Source organism: Anomalospiza imberbis, chromosome Z (assembly GCF_031753505.1).
Source record: "Anomalospiza imberbis isolate Cuckoo-Finch-1a 21T00152 chromosome Z, ASM3175350v1, whole genome shotgun sequence".
NCBI classification, from domain to species: Eukaryota; Metazoa; Chordata; class Aves; order Passeriformes; family Viduidae; genus Anomalospiza; species Anomalospiza imberbis.
Genome location: NC_089721.1, coordinates 42,071,393 through 42,089,019, shown reverse-complemented (window position 1 = coordinate 42,089,019; position 17,627 = coordinate 42,071,393). Strand labels below are relative to the sequence as shown.

The 17,627-nt window shown below is 34.7% G+C and overlaps 1 protein-coding gene across 2 annotated transcripts in view; it reads right to left on the bottom strand.

Annotated features, from left to right (window-relative positions):
- The window catches only part of ST8SIA4 (ST8 alpha-N-acetyl-neuraminide alpha-2,8-sialyltransferase 4), a 57,934-nt gene that overhangs the window by 19,402 nt on the left and 20,905 nt on the right, over positions 1 to 17,627 (bottom strand). For both annotated transcript variants that reach the window (XM_068177562.1, XM_068177563.1), the window contains exons 3-4: positions 16,701 to 16,958; positions 4,808 to 5,101 (exon numbers count right to left, since the gene is read on the bottom strand). In XM_068177562.1, coding sequence (XP_068033663.1) covers positions 4,808 to 5,101; positions 16,701 to 16,958 — 552 coding nt within the window. The remainder of the gene's footprint in view (positions 1 to 4,807; positions 5,102 to 16,700; positions 16,959 to 17,627) is intronic.

Below are 17,627 nucleotides of genomic sequence, written 5' to 3'. Positions count from 1 at the left end.
AACCTAAACAACAAAACTTGGAAATGGAAAATTTCATTTCTATTCTTTCTTATGACTAATTCTGTTGCTCTCCACTAGTTGAAACCTGAAATTCAATCTGGGAAGAGTAAGATTTATAGGTGTTAGGTATATAAACATTGCTGATAAGGAACAAAGCAGTTGCCGCAGTAAGAGATGAAACCGTTCTTCCAAAACAAAAACCTATAGAAATGTATTGTCAAAAGGTAAATAAGAATAAAAAAAAAGATAGAAATATCCCTGTTATCATGATAAACTTATCTTGGCTTACCTGGCAGAATGGACCAGGGAGTGAAAAATATAAAAAGCAGTATAGTGCACTGTCAATTCTGCTTCATGTCCTCTACTTCAACTGTGCTTGCCTCCAATAAAAACTCTCAAAAAGTAAGATATCTCTTGACAGACCTTACTAAATCTTTCAGAAATGTGAAAAAATAGGAGAACTTGTGCAAAGGAAATAAAAGCTCATTCTGTGAAACTTTAAACCAGATCAGAGCATATCCATAAGAGACGCAGGGGTTATATTGCTACTCTGGAAAGCAGCTGCTAGACTGAAAAGTCAGCCCTGGAATGTCGCCACTTCAAGAACAGGAACTTCACTTCCTGCTTCCCGCATAGGACAGGATATTGGGATTAGACAAACAACTTTACACAATAGATTAGGTTCTTAAAATTCAAACTAAGTGGCTTCCCATTTGTTTGTATAACTTAAACAAAGCCAGTTCCAAGGATACCTTGGGCTAGGGCACAAGGGTACTTTAATGTAAAACTCTTATTTTTAACATCCACATATCCAAAACCAGAATTGTACACTACTGAAAAGTAGCTAGTGTGAATTTTTTCCCCCAGTATTTTGAATATTTATATACATGATGCAAAAGATACAGTCATTTTATTTTTTAGAATTCTGGTTTTGGGGTAATGGTTTGGGTTTTTTTTTTTTTCTGTCAGGTCGTTTATTCATCCATGTATTCCAAAACATCTTTTCTTAATAAATACATTTTAGCAGTCAACTGAAAAGGGAAGTCTGTTAGCAGGAAGAAAATAAACAGAAGTGTTGACAATATAGATTATTCACAGTAGTTGTTTTGTGGTACAGAGCTGCTAGAAAACTACTTGATTTCAGCATGTTTCAGTTTCTGAAAGTATTTTCTCTGTAATTCCTGGAGTAAAGAACTCTGAATATGTGGTAAAGTTATGCAAAAGGTCACTACATCTGAAGAGTAACTATTTACTTTGACTAATAAAGAAAAAGAGACCCTGCACTGAGAAGTGACAAGAAATAGGTACAGCATACTTCTTACATAGACAAAATGCAGAGGTTTCAGTGGGAGTTCTGCCATGTTTAATGCAGGATAATAGTGCTCTTTCACAGGCAGGATCACGGAGGAAATAAAGAGAGCACAGGCAAATCCCACAGGATATTCACACAACTGTTCCATACCCAGAAGATGGGAAGGAATCTAATGTGAAGTAATTTCAGTGATACTGCCTCTGAGTGACTAATAGCTCAAAATATCCTGTTTCCTACTGGCTCCCGTTGGAAGAGCAGCCAAGAAAACATTCTTACACATAAGATGAGCGTGAGAACTTTGTTTTGTGGATTTAGGAGAGGAAATACAAGAAAAAACTTCACAGAAAACTAGAGTATTTTGAATCTGTATTGCTTGTCAGGGCAAGGGGTTCAGTTCAGTTCAGGGCAAGAAGTTCAGCCTCTTCAACAAATGTCTTCAAATATTCACCAGAGAAGCACAAAAAAAAAAAAAAAAAAAAAAAAAAGAGCTGTGCAAGGCTCTGGGAGTTAACTGACCTCTGCTTAATGTACCAACTACACGTTTAGTCCCAGGAATCCTCTCTAATCCCTCCACAGATCCGTGAGGTGGGATCCATAGCAGATCGTCCTGCTGATCCTACTTTTGAGTTTGGTTGTCTGCCAGCAGTAGAAGTATGATCTGGACTCTAACCCCACCAGGGTCAGTTCCTGTTTGCCCACTGTTTAATCCATATTCATAGACAGCTCTGCTACTGAGACAAGCCTCTATACAGACACTTTCCACACCTCATAGAGTATAATTTCATTTGGAAAATATTACTACAAATAATCCTAATGAAATAGTTCAGCATTAAATCTCAGACTTCTTAATAAAGTTTCTGAAATTAGTAATTGAAGCCAATGAAAAAAAATTATGTGGTTTGTTCATTATAATTACTTTATAATTAAACTTCTTGACAGTGACATTAAAGAGCAAGTAGATGTTTTGAATAAGATGTTAAAGATCTTAGCACCATCTTGAACTCTGTCATGTACTGATTGCCTCATTTATTTTGTCAATATGTGCACAATGACATTAAAAGTTCCATATATTAGCTTTTAGAGACACTTTGGGAAAAAATCATGCAATGGCTCCCAAATCACTTTCAAAATCTAATATTCCAAACTTACTGATCAAGAGTGAAAAAGAAAAATAGAGAAAAATGATCACAGGTAACCACTTGAAATAAATACACTGAAGAAAAAAAATCTGAATACAATGGCCATTTATGATACTACTCACTTTAAAAGTAGTTATCATGCTGGGCTTTGTAGGTATATAATCTGGTTTTAAAACCTAAAATCCTTCTGAGATTCTAGAGGAACATCCATCACTCACAGCAGCTTTATAAATCATGAAATCAGCAAAACAGTAGTTTCTTTTTCCAAGACCACATTACTTTCTTTTTAACCCAAAAAGTGCATAATGGACCGAAGAAAAAGTTTTTAAAATTATCTCAGAATGCAGTCAACTGATCAATAGAGACTACCTGATCAATAGCAACTCTGCAACACTATCTTCTTTCATTATAAGAGAAAGCAGAACAGGAGTGAGAATTTCAGTACAGTGCTGTGACTGTAGCCAAACTGATCTGTTACTAGATAAAAGTCTGATATAATTTTATACTGCATTAGAAATAAAGAATTAGAAATAAAGACCTCCTTAGATCAGAAGTCTAAGAAAATTTATGTTCTGCCCTTAGCAAGTGCCTAACACTATATGCTTTAAAGGTTAATGAAGGAAAAATTTGACAGTTTGATGCATATTAAAAGGCATACGGACAATACTTTTCAAACCTTGAGCCTGCATCCTTCAGCATAAGATGTTCTCTATTTGTATTTAACATGTGAGGTTGGAATAATGAACTTTATTGATTATTAGATATGAAATGATTTTGCCCAAAATTCACCATATCTCCATATTTTAATAAAATTTTAGGTTCATTAAATCAAAGAGCTCTTGACATCAATTTAAATTTACTGTGGAGTTTAAACCGCAGATTCAACAATTGTACAAATCTACGCAGTCATATCAGATGACACTGCTAGGTATAATCTAAAATACACTTAATTCAAATTTTCAACAATTCAGATGGCAGAGCTTTTGTTGCCTCATTCAGAGAGACAATGTAGGTACTAATACATTTTTTAAGACAAATCCCCATAAAGAACCATCAAATTGGCCAGCTAAAGACTGCACACTCTGAATTACCATTCACATTTGATAATTTTACCCAGATTTAGCAGATGGAAATTAAAACTGTTGTTTGTAAACTGGAAGCAATCTCAGACAGGTTTATATACACATACAAATGTCCATAACCATGTACGACAGACATTTTGAATACTTGAAAATTCAACACACTCATGACTCATAAATAGTTAAAAGTCTAAATGTCTAACAAAACAGAGTAACTCAAGTAATAAAGTAAAGGTTTTAAAAGTTAATCGATAGCACATAGCAAAATATTCTGAAGAATAATTTATGCCTAAGCTTTATTCTCATACTACATTGGGATAACGGTTCAAACATCCCTTCTAAACTGATCTCTGCTGCTGTAACAATAAGAACAGCTACATAATCAGTAACTGTTGTACAAGCCAATAGCAATACTTTAAGACATCTTCCTAAACCCCACAATTTCATTTGTGAAATGTGTCTTCCTAAACCCCACAATTTAGCATATTTCAAGGAACTCAAGCCATATTACCATACTATCATAATTTAATGTACAAACACATTGCATTACCATCATCTTTTGAATGATTTTCAGGCATAGACCCATCTACTTTCAGGCATAGACCTATATATAGTAGTGACAAAGACACTGAAGACTTCATCTGACATTTTTGTTTAATTATGGGGTTAAAAAGAAAAATATCTGCTTAAAGCATGGATACATCTTTTTTCTAGTAAGTGGTTTCATTAACATTTTCAGTTATTCTGTATTCTGTATTCAGTATTTCAGTTATCGATGTTTTTGAATTGTCCAAGCATCTGGCCAAATTCAAAAGGAGAAAGACTGCTCCAAATCCAAGATATTTTAGGAAGGAGCTCTGTACTTTCAGATCTGCCAGGCCTCATAATTTACAGCATTGCTTCCTTACCCCATATGTATTTAGATTGTATTTTTTATCTTCACAATTGTTTCCCAAAGAAGACATGCAGCACTTTCATTGTACACTAAATTCAGACTATTTTTAAGATTAGCTTATCACAAAATGATGAGACATTTTTTTACGTAAAAGTGAAATTGGAAAAGTTATTGTGCAAATGCATTTCAGTTGTTTGCAGCAGAGCTGGCTAAATGAGTGGCCAGCACTTATTACCAAACAAACCTGTCATAAATGCAATCCATTACATCAATAGGGGAAATACCATGCTCCTTTTGACACTCATATTTTTTTCTGCCTGCTAGGAATTCTAGTTATGATTTCATTGTGCTGAGGACAGATCAGTCTTTTCCAAACACTTACCCTCTGACAGCATGAATAAGTCTCAGTGATGGATAGGCGGTTCGCACTTTCAATTTATTCTTAAGGATTAATGCATTAACCCACTCCACATGCTTCTCTCCACCTTTGACCATGAAGGCTGGGATCCAAAGGACACTGTCATTCAGCATGGATAGTCTATGCACAAATTTTTCTCTGTCACTCTCATTCCGAAAGCCTCCAAATGCTCTTTGTACAACTGATGGGTTCATGGTAATAAAATCAGATTTAGTTCCCACATCGGCAGCATACTCCACCACAGGAGCTAGATTGCACCTGAAGAGGAAGAAATTAATGGAAAAATGAAAATAAATATGAAACATTAACTCAGAAAAATGTGTGCATGAAGGGAAAGCTAAAAGAAAAGCTAAAAGCTTTTTTTTTTTTAGAAAACTAAAAAGGAATATGCAAGCCCAATTCAAATTAATGTGAAAAAAAATATCAGTATAAAAGGTGTGATAATACATAGTATTTTACTCCAGTTGGACAAGGATCAGACAAATTTTTAAAAACATTATGTGTACAGAAGGCTGTGACAAAAAAAATACCCCTTTGGAATCATTTGGAAACCATATCATTATGCTCTAGACTGCATCAACATCTAAAGCAGCACTTGTGAATAATACGCTTTCTTAACCTATTACCTTTCATTATTTGTTCATCATCATGTTGCCAACAGCTCTCAGAAAGCCATGCTAACAAAATAAGGCATATTTTATACAATTTAGTCCACACATTTTTATTTTACTTTACTTACAACACAGTATTTAAATATTATTTACAAACTACCTTTACCCCATCTTTAAATGAGTTTTTAGTATGTTTGTTTTTGGTATTAGCACTGCAGTTGGTAAGATGTTTAGAAATTTAGTATTTTTATTTGACTTTGAAGTGCAATTTTTAGGAAAAAAGTATTAAACTTTCAGATTTTTGTTCATATCCCATTTTCAAACCTTCTTGAATCCTGTGGTAGCTTTGTACCTTTTTCCTAGAGTTGAAAAGTTCTCATTATGCCATTGTTCAGCAGATTTTTACCTCAACTACATAAATACACACTTACGTAATCCCACATATACGTTGAATGCAGGTGACAAAATTCAGAAATTTGACTTCAGCGACCAGTATAATGTGACAGAAACAAATCATCACAACATCCTCAATGAATTAGCCTGTAGCTGGTATGCCCCAAAAACATACCCTGACACAACAATATTTTCATAACTTAACAGACTGCTCTGTTTGATGTGAAGGATCATAAGAAGCAATGTTGGAACAGGCCCCTCCAAAACATTTGCACATTATCACACTCCTAATATAAACAAAGTATTCCATTAATTCTGCAATTTTTATCCACTAGTTTCTTCTAATGCCAGATGTCCAATGACATAAAAATAAGTCAGCATTACTTAACATCAACTGATGACCGAATCCAGTCTGATAATACTAATTACCCAGAAAATAATTTTCATTATGTAATTATCAGGTTAAGAAGTGGTCCTACCTTCTTCAGAAAGACGTTCTGAAGACTATAAAGCAAATATATTCCTAGGAGATAAAGAAGTCCAAGTTTCTGATAATATGTGGGCAGATGTAGGCTAAGGAAATAGATTTACATTCTTCATTATCTTTTTGCATCTATTCCACAAACTATCTGCATGCATTTTAGGCTGCTAAGAGTACTATCTTCTAGGAAATGGTAGTTAGGGCATGAGAAAAACTCCCACTGAATTTAATACTAGCTTTGTAAATTTCTTCTGAAAACCTTAATGCATGAACTTACAACCTGCCATTATTAATTTTTTTTTAAAATCTAAAAATAAATGTGATAAAATAATCAAACCAAGTACTTAAAACCAACTGATCAAACTGACTGAATTACTGCTGCTTTTGAAAATAAGTCTTTTAAGGGCAGATTGTACAACATAATGAGGGATTTGTATAGTGGATTTGTTTTAGTAGTCGCATATACACATGTGATGAAATCTATTAATGAAAAATGTAAGACAGATTTTGCCATTGCAAATCCTGCTCTTTCTGAGTCCAACTTTGAGAAACAGACTATATATGTACCAACATCACCATGTTTAAAAAGTTTTATGCCATATGCATACATTGTATGTCATTACGACTACATCAGTAACTCAAATCTGTATTTTAAAAAGGTATACAGTATAAGCAATATAAATTTGTAACTTACCTCATATTCAGATTTTTCAAGCTTAACTTCAGAAAATAATGAGAAATCCAAACACACTCAGTATCAACAGGATTGCAATTCTTTACCACACTTATTGTAACATTTCTTGCTTATAACTACTCTGAATCTACCTTCCTTCACTTTAAAATTATTGCACCTTGTCCTGGTGCAACAGGCTGGGCTAAAAAGTTTATCCCTATATTTCTTATATGTTTCACAGTTAATAAAACTGGCTATTGTGTACTTGTATATAGACATAAGTGTATGTATATAGCTTTTACCTGTTCTGGAACTTTTACCTTAACCTCTAACACATCTTAATGCTATGCCACAGTTTCATACTGCTGTTGGAATTTTTAAGTTTATTTTGTTAGAAGATGTCAATGACCTACCACCAATTCTCATGATTCTTTCAAGAAAACTTCACATTCAGAGGCAAACATACATATAATAATTTTCTTTAAGTGAAATGAAGAAGCCTATTAACTGAACAATTTTTAAATATTCAAAGCAATATCCTTCCCTTGTATTTTTTAATTCTAGCTAATTTGCCATAAGGCACAGAATGCCAAATATAATCACAACGGAGATGAGGTAGTGAGCATGTTTCTGCACCAAAAGCATTACATGCCTAGGGATTTATTCACCATAAATAAAACCATACTTTTCTTCAAGTTTTTTAAGGAACAATATATAGAAGATTGTAATTTACTGAATTTCCTCTTTCTCACATGCCACATTATTAGTACATTGTAACATATGAATGCATATGGACAAACTTCTTGCAACATACCATCATTTTCCATTCATTCTAAAACAACCTCAGTGTTGTCTTTAAAGCTGAGCAAGACAAACTTGCTATGCTACTGTTACTGAGAATAAAAGAATAGTAATGAAGAGACACATAGAGCACTGAAGACTGACTTGATTAAGCAAATAGCTAAGAATTTCAGTATTGATAATATATCACATTATAAAAAGGTTTGTAAATGTCCTAGATCTCCTTCCCCTGAGCAAGCTATTGACTGTTTTCAGACAAAAAGATGGAATGAGCATTCTCCCAGCAAAAACGATTGTCTAAAATCATGCTTTTCATGGGTTGCTTTGCTAGTTTTTCCCATAAAAATTCAGTTTCAGTATATTGTTTAAAACAAAGAATCTCATGGGTATTTTTTCAGTACAAAAGCATTTAATCAGAAGTTCTAACTACTACTTCCTTCCCTTGCACAAAACTAGCAAATAATTAGTTATTATTTCTTCCCTTACATCTTCTAAGCACTATCTATGGCAGAAGTATTTAGAAAATGGTCTAATGAGATAAAGGTTTATATATTTTAGAGAGGGGGGTTAGAAAAAGACCTAAGTGCATGGAAAACATTCATAATTCATGTGATTGCCAGTATATAATATCCATGGTACCTCCAATTAATGCTGCAATGCCTGTTCTTCCCATGACATCAGACCAGACCATAGACAAAACCTGTGCACAGCTATTTCAACAAGGTGGTTACTCTTAACTTAGTATTAAGCATCAATTATATTATTTAGGAAATTTCTAAGCTTACAGAGGCACCTAACTTACATAAACACTATGCACAACCATAATACTAAAAGGCAAATATACCTATAACATATTCCCAGTAAAAATACAGGGGTTCCCACACATGAGCTTTCAGTGTGATAACAGAAGATTTTCAACTGAAAAATGCACTGCAATGCTATCACTAAAAAGAGCTCTGGGATAAAAGGGAAAAATTAGATAATGTCTGAAATACCATGTAGTATTTGAGCACGCATAAAGCAACTGAGATACTAAGACACGCAGACCAAAAAGTCTCAGTGATTGAAAACCTGCTTCTTCCACAAACACCTGTTGTATGTATTAGTTACAGCAGGATATGTTAAGAAAAAAATGTGGGGAAAATAACTGTTAATGGCTGGAGTTGTATGCCATGAGAAAAAAATGAAGAATGGAGTAGGTGCTCCTATACCACACTTTCACCAAACTGGGTGATCATCCCTGGGTTTGCTATGCCATCTTTATGGCCCAAATGACCGTAACATACATAGTCTTTTAGAAAGCAGAGCTTAACAAAGAAAATAATGCAATCAAAATCATAAAAAATAGGCTCAAATGAGAAGTCAGTTATTCTTCAGAGATTCAGTTCAACTTGCTTTGTCATTAGTAAGTATACAGATCATGTATATGAATACGAAGGTCCTGCACACAGTATTCATAGATCATATTTCAAGTTAATTTTAAATAAAAGCCATTAAAATTTCCTTGAGTAAAACGGCTATTATTTCAATTTTATCTGACATTGAGAACCAAAAGAATACTTTACCTACAGCAGAATAATGCAAGAAATGGCCATTAACCTGTACACTTCTTAATCCTCTAACAATTGGTGGCCTTGAGGATTACAAATTGAAATAAGTACTTTAAAACTTTAAAGCCATGGGAAAGAAATGCTTTATACTGATGGTTGTTTCATTAATATCTTCTCTTTGTAGACCAAAGCCAAAAATATTAGTTACACAGTAATAAACACATACATTCTGAGAAGACAAAAACCAAAAATCAGATTGTTGCTGGCAGATATATTAAACCTTTCTGAAACATAAGGCATTACACTAGATTAATGTCAATAACATACACTCCTTACTGAGTAGCCTGCAAGGTTTCGTATCCAGATTCATATCTAAATTCTTGTAAGAATCAAAATAGTAATATTGAGTTCAGTGGTTCATGCCATTTTTAAGAAATAATTGGACATGAAAGAAAAATTAAAGGCTTGAGGAAGGCTTAAGGCTTAAAAATCAGGAGAGGAGAAAAGGAGTTCAAGACCGAAGAAAACCTCACAGCTGGACTACACTCAATCTACATGCACAAAGCACACTGCCCTAATACTCGTGTGCATATAGCATATCTTCTCACCCGGTTCTCCAAATAAAAGTGTGCAGCAGTGCTGTGGTAATTTTTACACATGTCCAAAAAAGAAAAATTTACAAAAAAAACCCCTATGCACAAACTTCCTATTTCCCCCAACAAATGCAATTATTAGTGTATGGATTCTCACATATTGTGGATACTTCTTTGGCTACTGAAAAGAATTAAAGTTGCTTCAAATTAACCATGGGAATCTGAAGTAACGGTGAATCCCCTAACATACCCACTTCATCTCAGTTCTTATCCATGGTACGACAGAGGATGTTTCATGAGAACTGCAAGGTTAGAGGCTTAGTTACAGCATTGCAGATTCTATTCATATACAACAATCATGAGGGGTTTTTAGTATGTGCCATGTAAAATATTGACTTGATACATCCTTTCACAATACAAGTTCACAAAAATACTGAATCTATGACTTCAGTATGAAGATGGTTTTTGTAACATCACCTGCTAAAAAACTTCATTAATTCCTGTTGTCCAGATTAGAACATATATTTGTAATCAACAAATTCTTTCTTCCCAGCATCTCCCTGAACAGCAGTGACTGAAATCCAAGTTATCAACTGACACAGCATAATGGAGTATCAGAAAAAATCTAAATGGCATTTTAGAAAGAGCTGCAAAACACATTATTTACATCTTTATTGTGTGTCCTGCTGCAAAATTACATATGGATTAGTTTTGCTGTTCTTCCCAGTACTATTCCTTTGACAAGAAAATAAAGCAATGAATTTCTGTCACTGAAAGTTTTTTGCATATATAAAATAATTATTTTAAAAATCCCACAAAAACTACAGCTGTGAAATATTAAAAATTATATTTTACTGAATGAAAAACTAAGAAATGGAACTTAGCAGTATCCTGACCACCTCTGCCTTAGCCTTTTTATGTGAAAATACCATCACACATTACTATCTATAAAGAGCATATTCTGTAGGGTAATTATGAAGACCCACATAATTGTTATAATTCTGATACAGAAAATTTAAAAAAAAAATTTGCAACATTGTCAGGACAGAAAGTGTTAAAAAAATTATTACCCTTGCAATAAATTCAGAAAAAAATATGATTTTGTTTTGGATAAGCACTTTGGGGCTATGAGAATGGAATGCAGAAAACAGCAGTAGTTTGAACTTTCCAAAATAGAAAACAGCTAAAAAGCTAGTAATTTAGATTAAGACTCTTTTGAACCTCTTCAAATCTTAAAACAGTCAATGGGGAAAAAAAAGCAGCATAGTGTTCCTGAGGTTCCAACCATTCAGAAAACGAATAAATTAAATTAGTAATGTATTACCCACCACAGGGTTCAGAGTGACTTAAAAATAGTATCCTTTTTTCTCAGGATAGTTATAAGAAGATTCAAGATTCAGACTAATCTGAATCTGCTGTATCTGCAAATGTATCTGCTCTACATTTGGCTGCTTATAGGATATGTATTTATTCAAGCAGCCTCTTTAGAACCCATGATCATTTGTATATAGGTGTAGAGAAGTCACTTTCTACTGGTATTTCTTGAGCATTCTAGACGTCTATCCTTCAATATCCCCCTAAATCACCTACTTAAGGACTAACTTTCTGGAAAAAAAAAACAAAAACAACAACAACAACAAAAAAAATAAACAACACCAAAAAAACCCACAAAAACAACCCTAAAATGTGGCTACATAAGTCAAACCTTCTCCAAGGCTCTCCTGAGGTGGAGACCACTCACACCTGTCTGACTGGAACAACTTCACCAGAGCTCCCCTCTTCTCAGACACTCAAATCCCTGAGCAAGAACATAGGAAGATGATGGGTTTCCTCTGCTTTCATTTAATGTTCCAACATATTGTGACAAGTTCAAGGAAGAAACAGAAGGCAAAAATAGAGCTGCCATATTTGAGTTCTGAAAAGGGTCTAATGAGACAGTCATGATGTATTCAGATGTTATTTTTAGAGGAAGACTCATGCTTCAAAATATGTGTGTTAAATTGGCAACTTTGCTTTCAACAGATCTGCTGGCTCCAAGGATTTAGCTCCACTTGCCATGATGGCCATGGTCCAAGCAAGGTGTGCTAAAAAATTTGAAGATAAAAGCTGATATGAATTACAAAAACCAAGTTCCAGAATATAGGTAAATTAATATTCTAAATACCTTTATTCTGACAAATTTATAATGCTTTTTTCCTAGTGCCTGAAGGAGCAACTCACAATTTAAATTGCTCTCCTGAAATAAGATACCACACCTCCACAGTATGATTAGGTCTGTCCTTTTCTTCTGCCTGACCATATCTGCTGTCTTCTGCTCATACTACATATGATGCTTGCTTCTGCATATCACAGAAATATTCACATATTGCCCACAAAAATCAATATGCTAGGGAGAAAGTCAAATCAGATTATCCTCACCTATGTACAGGGCAAACCAAGACATCTGTTAAAGAATGTATTCTTTCCTTTCAAAAGGGGAAAAAAAAAAAGAAAAGGACGACAAGCTTTTTCATGTCAACTTCACTAACCACATGGGTGGTCAAGTTAAAAAACAAAAGTCAAAGTATGCTAGAAAAATAGAACTGCATTTGCCCAGCAAAATTTTATCACCACTCATGGCAAAAACATCCATTTGGTTCCTAAATGCTGGCAGAGTCACCAGGAAAAACTCCAGTGGGAAAAGAAGAGTTGTAACATATAAACCAGACACTTCAATACAAACAAAGGAGCAACTAATATCTTCTCATGGATGTTCCTTGTCAGAGGAGCCCTAACCTACTGAAAAAGCCTCACTAAACAGGCCCCTTCTCCATATTGTCCTACTGAAATGAAAGGGATTTTTACAGAAGTGGGGTCACCACAAGAATTATTTACTAGAGTTTGTTTGACTGGTTGGTTTTAACCAAATTACTCCAAAACTGAACTTGGCCTCTGCTTTTGCATAGGTCTCATCACAAATGTCAAATAAAATTATTTAAAAAAATATAACTACTTACTCTGATTTTTGATACTATTCAAATTCTGAACCCAAAGCTGAACTGTTTGGTACATACTGGCTTCCAGAAGTAATTCCAAGATCTTACTTGGCAATGCTTAGCATTATTATTTTACCACTTGCCTAAAATACAGCTGTGTTTCTCAGAAACTCCTACATAACCACTGCATTTCAAAATATACCACTTATTATAACAAGTTCATCTGCTCTGTAAGATGCAACAGCTAACTCAGCCCTGGCTTGGTAATTTCAGCATGAGAAAGTGCAGACAATGTGGGAACAAGATGTACTTATTCATCTAATCAGATATTTTGGAATGCTTCAGACTCTCTCTGGGTATTTATTGAAATGCAGCACACTGAGGCTCGGCACAAGAAGAGAGTAGTAGGGGCACACAGATCAATAGTTCCTAATGGGGTATAAAAGCATGAGAGGGAAAAAGGAAAGGTATACAGGAATCAGAAAATAGTTAATAGTCATCACAGTTTGGGATTTTTTTAAAAAACACAGTGTCTCCTTGCTTCCCATTTTAATTAGATGGGCCACATTTTCTACTGCCAAAATAGGCATAACTTCACTAATCTTGTGAAACTTCTATGTGTTTGTCCATTATTATTAACATCTTCACTACCTTTATAGGATCTTGAGTTAATCAATACTGCAAATATTGTTGGATCTGTTGTGACCTCTTCATTGTCACAGATATTCACTGTAAGTTTGATAATTAAATTAATGATATTGTTGGTGTTAACTCTAACCTAAGAACTGCTCCTCTAAGAAACAACTCTCAGAGACAAAATTTTCCTTCAGATTTCACCCCCTTCCCCTCTCCCCCCAACACCCCCCCCATAAAATACAATCAAAATCAAGGGAATATATTTAACCAGAATAGTATGACATACTTGTCACAGCACATAGGCATAATGCACTTGGTATCAGAACATTCTACAAAACTGTCCTTCACCAGCCTATATACTTGGATATATTCAGAAACTCCTTTCAAGAATACCATCGGGTGGCACATAAGTGAGGACATTTTACTTCTAGAGAGATCAGATAAAAGTAAAAAGATTAACAGAGTGTCATGGTACATTTTAACACCAGAATCCTAACAGCAAAACAGGTAAGGGCTTATGAAGCACCCCAGAACTTCATAATTACTCCATGTGATTACATGTCAAGTGATGTACACTTTTTCTAAATGGAAGATGAGGAATGTAGGAAACTAACTCTGATGAATGATTTGATTATTCTTTAACTTCAGTTACAAATTCCTTGCTATTTAAACAGATGCTATATAACTATACATGCATCAAGACTTAAATAAATAAATATAGTATAGTTTAAATTATAATATGCAAATTCTAAAACATCTTAACTTTCATTTGTAAATTAAAAAAAAAATCACTGCACTGAAACTCCCTACAGGCAGGAGGGCCAAGCGTGTTATTCCCAAAACATTAGAGATTATTAATCAGAATATTATCAGACTCATTAGTTGTTATACAGATCACTTTAACTGTCATACACCATATGAGAGATGTTTCATGGAATCATAGAATGGTTTAAGTTGAAAGAGGACCTTAAAGATTATCTAGTTCTAAATCCCCCACCATGGTCAGGGAAACCTCTCATTAGACCAGGTTGCTCAGAGCCCCATACAACCTGCCCCTGAACACTTCCAGGGATGGGATACGCATGGCTTCTCTGGGCAACCTGTTCCATTTCCTCACCATCTTCACAGAACACCCACATCTATCTCCAGTCTAAAGACCCGATTAGCAACAGTAACTGCCTACTGATCCTATTAAGCTCCACCAAGTCTTTAGAATATTATCCTTCCTCTGTGTAGTTGAATTAGTTAAAACCTCCTATCAGATAAAATCACCTAGTTTCATGGCTAGTTAAAATCTGTGAAAGAGCATGGGGGTGACTGCAAAGAAATTCAGCACATGATTTAAAATAAAGTATATACCTTGCCTTCTCCATGCAAATTTTAATCTAGAAAATCTAGCATCTAATTTTTTCTGTAGTCCTGTGTCCTGGAGTGATGTTATTGTATCCCCTATCGCCTGCTTTGTGCCCAAAAATGGGTCCTATAGCTTTAAGCTAAACCCAGAGAGAGAGAAAGACGAAAAAGAAGCAATAACATTGTTTTGCCACCTGTGTTTAAAAACACAGAGATAAGACTCATGGTTTCACCCAACTCATGGCTTTTTCTCTCCAGTGAAAAACAGATGAAGTAGTTTCTTTGCTTTTTAAGCTAGCTTTTAATTTGTTAATCGAAGCAGAAGTTTTGCCTGGAACTGTAGCTTCGTCTTCTAGAACTAGGCAACTTTTCTCCAAGCCAAAACACCAAAACATTGCCCAGGCCCCTCCCCACAGCTTCCCCCCACTGCACTTTGGCCCGGAGGCCAGCTTCAGGCTCGGAAAAAGACTGAATCACCCCTACAGAAAAAATTCTGAAACTCTTCAAAGCAGCAGAAAGTTTTATTATTTAACATTATTCATTCTTTTCATACCTGTAACAACTTGCTTGCTAAACAATTTTTTCACTCTCTCCAATAAAAATCCTTTCAAACCTGTAGGAACCCATAAAAAAAGTTGCTAAAATGGACTCTTCATTAAAGGAAACACCTTTTCAGAACATTTCCTCCTAAATTTGTCCAAAACCAAGACATCTGTTAAATGAATCCCATTTAATCTCAGAGAGAACACAAAAGCATGCCAAAGTCTAAATGCAGTTTAAAACTGTGGTAATTACTTTTAGATTTCCTCTGCAGTAAGTAAGGATGCTAATTTTAATAACTAGTGATACAAATAAGACTACTAAGGAAAATGAAAGAGAAGTGTGTTATTGCTTCAGTTCCAACTTGTTAAAATAACTTTCAAATGAAATACAAAACTCATGCATATTCTTCTTTTATTTATGTACTGCAAAACCATTGTTTTTCTTTTCCACATCCTTTTACTATTTATTGTCCCCATCATTCTTTAAGGTCAAAAAAGAAAAAGTAAATAACTCACAATGACTAATATTTCTATACTGCTTTCTGTCACAGCCCTCCTGTTTTCTGCCATTTCATCCTTCTCAAACCAAATCAACTGAAACTTCTGCTTCAAAAGCAGAAGTACCCATCACTTGATCAGCATTGTCTACATAATGCCAAGATGTTAAATGAGGTCAGCTTTGACATAACACATGAAATCCATAGGCCCTCTATTGTGTGTGTTTGAAGAATGACTAAAAAGTGAAACATATAATTTTCCCCCAAACTGCAAGAATAGCTTCTTAAACCAATGTGAAGGAATTAGGGTGACTTCCAACTACCTCAGTGGCATCCTGGTTTAACATCAATACAGCACACTGAAATTTTACTACATGCTACACAGAAGGAATGTAGTAATTTACAAAAGGCCATCTGTGCTGACCAAAAGCCAAAAAAGGGTACTCTTAAGAGAGAAACCGTTTTGAATTTCTTCTACCAAGACGTCTATAAGAATAATTTTGTCTGGAATAAGCACAGCAAAAAGCAAAATTAATTAATGCAAACCTCCCTCCCTTGTTTTATTTTCACAATAATCTTCTTATCAATAATATAGGCATGAATTTAAATTTAGGGAATCACATGTTGGTGGATACTGTTTCAGATTAATTTCAGATAATGCCTGTAATATGCATCTCAGATTAAAACATTTCTCCCAGCTTTTCTGCAAAAAACATAGTAGCCTGCATCTTCAAGAGCAGATAAAAACTTACCTGATTACAAAGTCATGGCTGTCAATCTCTTTTCCGCAACCACTCTTTAGAAGGACGCCAGAATTCCCAACTACTGCACAGGTTTTAAATCGGCGATTTTTCATTGGGGAAACTTCAGGGAGAAGGCTGTGCAAATCCTGAGAAATGTTTAGAGTGCGACGTCTGTCCAGTACATAATGAATTACATCTCCGGGCTTGAAGCTACTTTTGACCACTGAGACATCTCTTTCAGCATCCAAGAACTGAAGAATGTTCTTCCTGCATTGACAGAAAAATGCAGAGACAAAACCCAACACTTCCTGCTCAAATCGAGTTTTATCTAGTGGCAATATAGACTGCACAAGCCATACAACATAAAGCAGAATGCAGACAGTGCCAGTCCTGCCAGGCTCATTTCCCATGCTCTAGGATGGAGTTAGAGCAAAGATTTTAGAATGGAGTTAACACTGGTTACAATGTAACACATAAATACTACAGAACTTGAGCTTAATGACTTGTAGACACAAAGACACAGAGAGACAAAGGAAAGATAACTGAAAATTTGAAGGCTTGACTATCTTCACAAAATTTTGGAATTAAAACATTTTTAAAAAGAACTGTGGCAGTTTGTTTTCATAAAAACAAACTTAAAACACATGAAGCATTTGTGATCAGGAAATGTTGTATCTTACAAATCAGCTTGGCTCAGGAATGGCTATATTTTCTTGTAGATTCTTATTTCACCATAAGAGTAATATATTCAGTTTAGCATAAACTTCCTCCTAATTAACTGAAGTTTAACTAAAGCTATCTTAATTAACTCAATATGAGAACACACTCAGTCTTTTGTACCAATTTGAACAAAATCAGCTTAAAACATAATGCAAATTAAACTACTGCAGCTCAGGGTCCAGTCAAGCTGTTAGCTGAATTCAGAATCTCTTACAA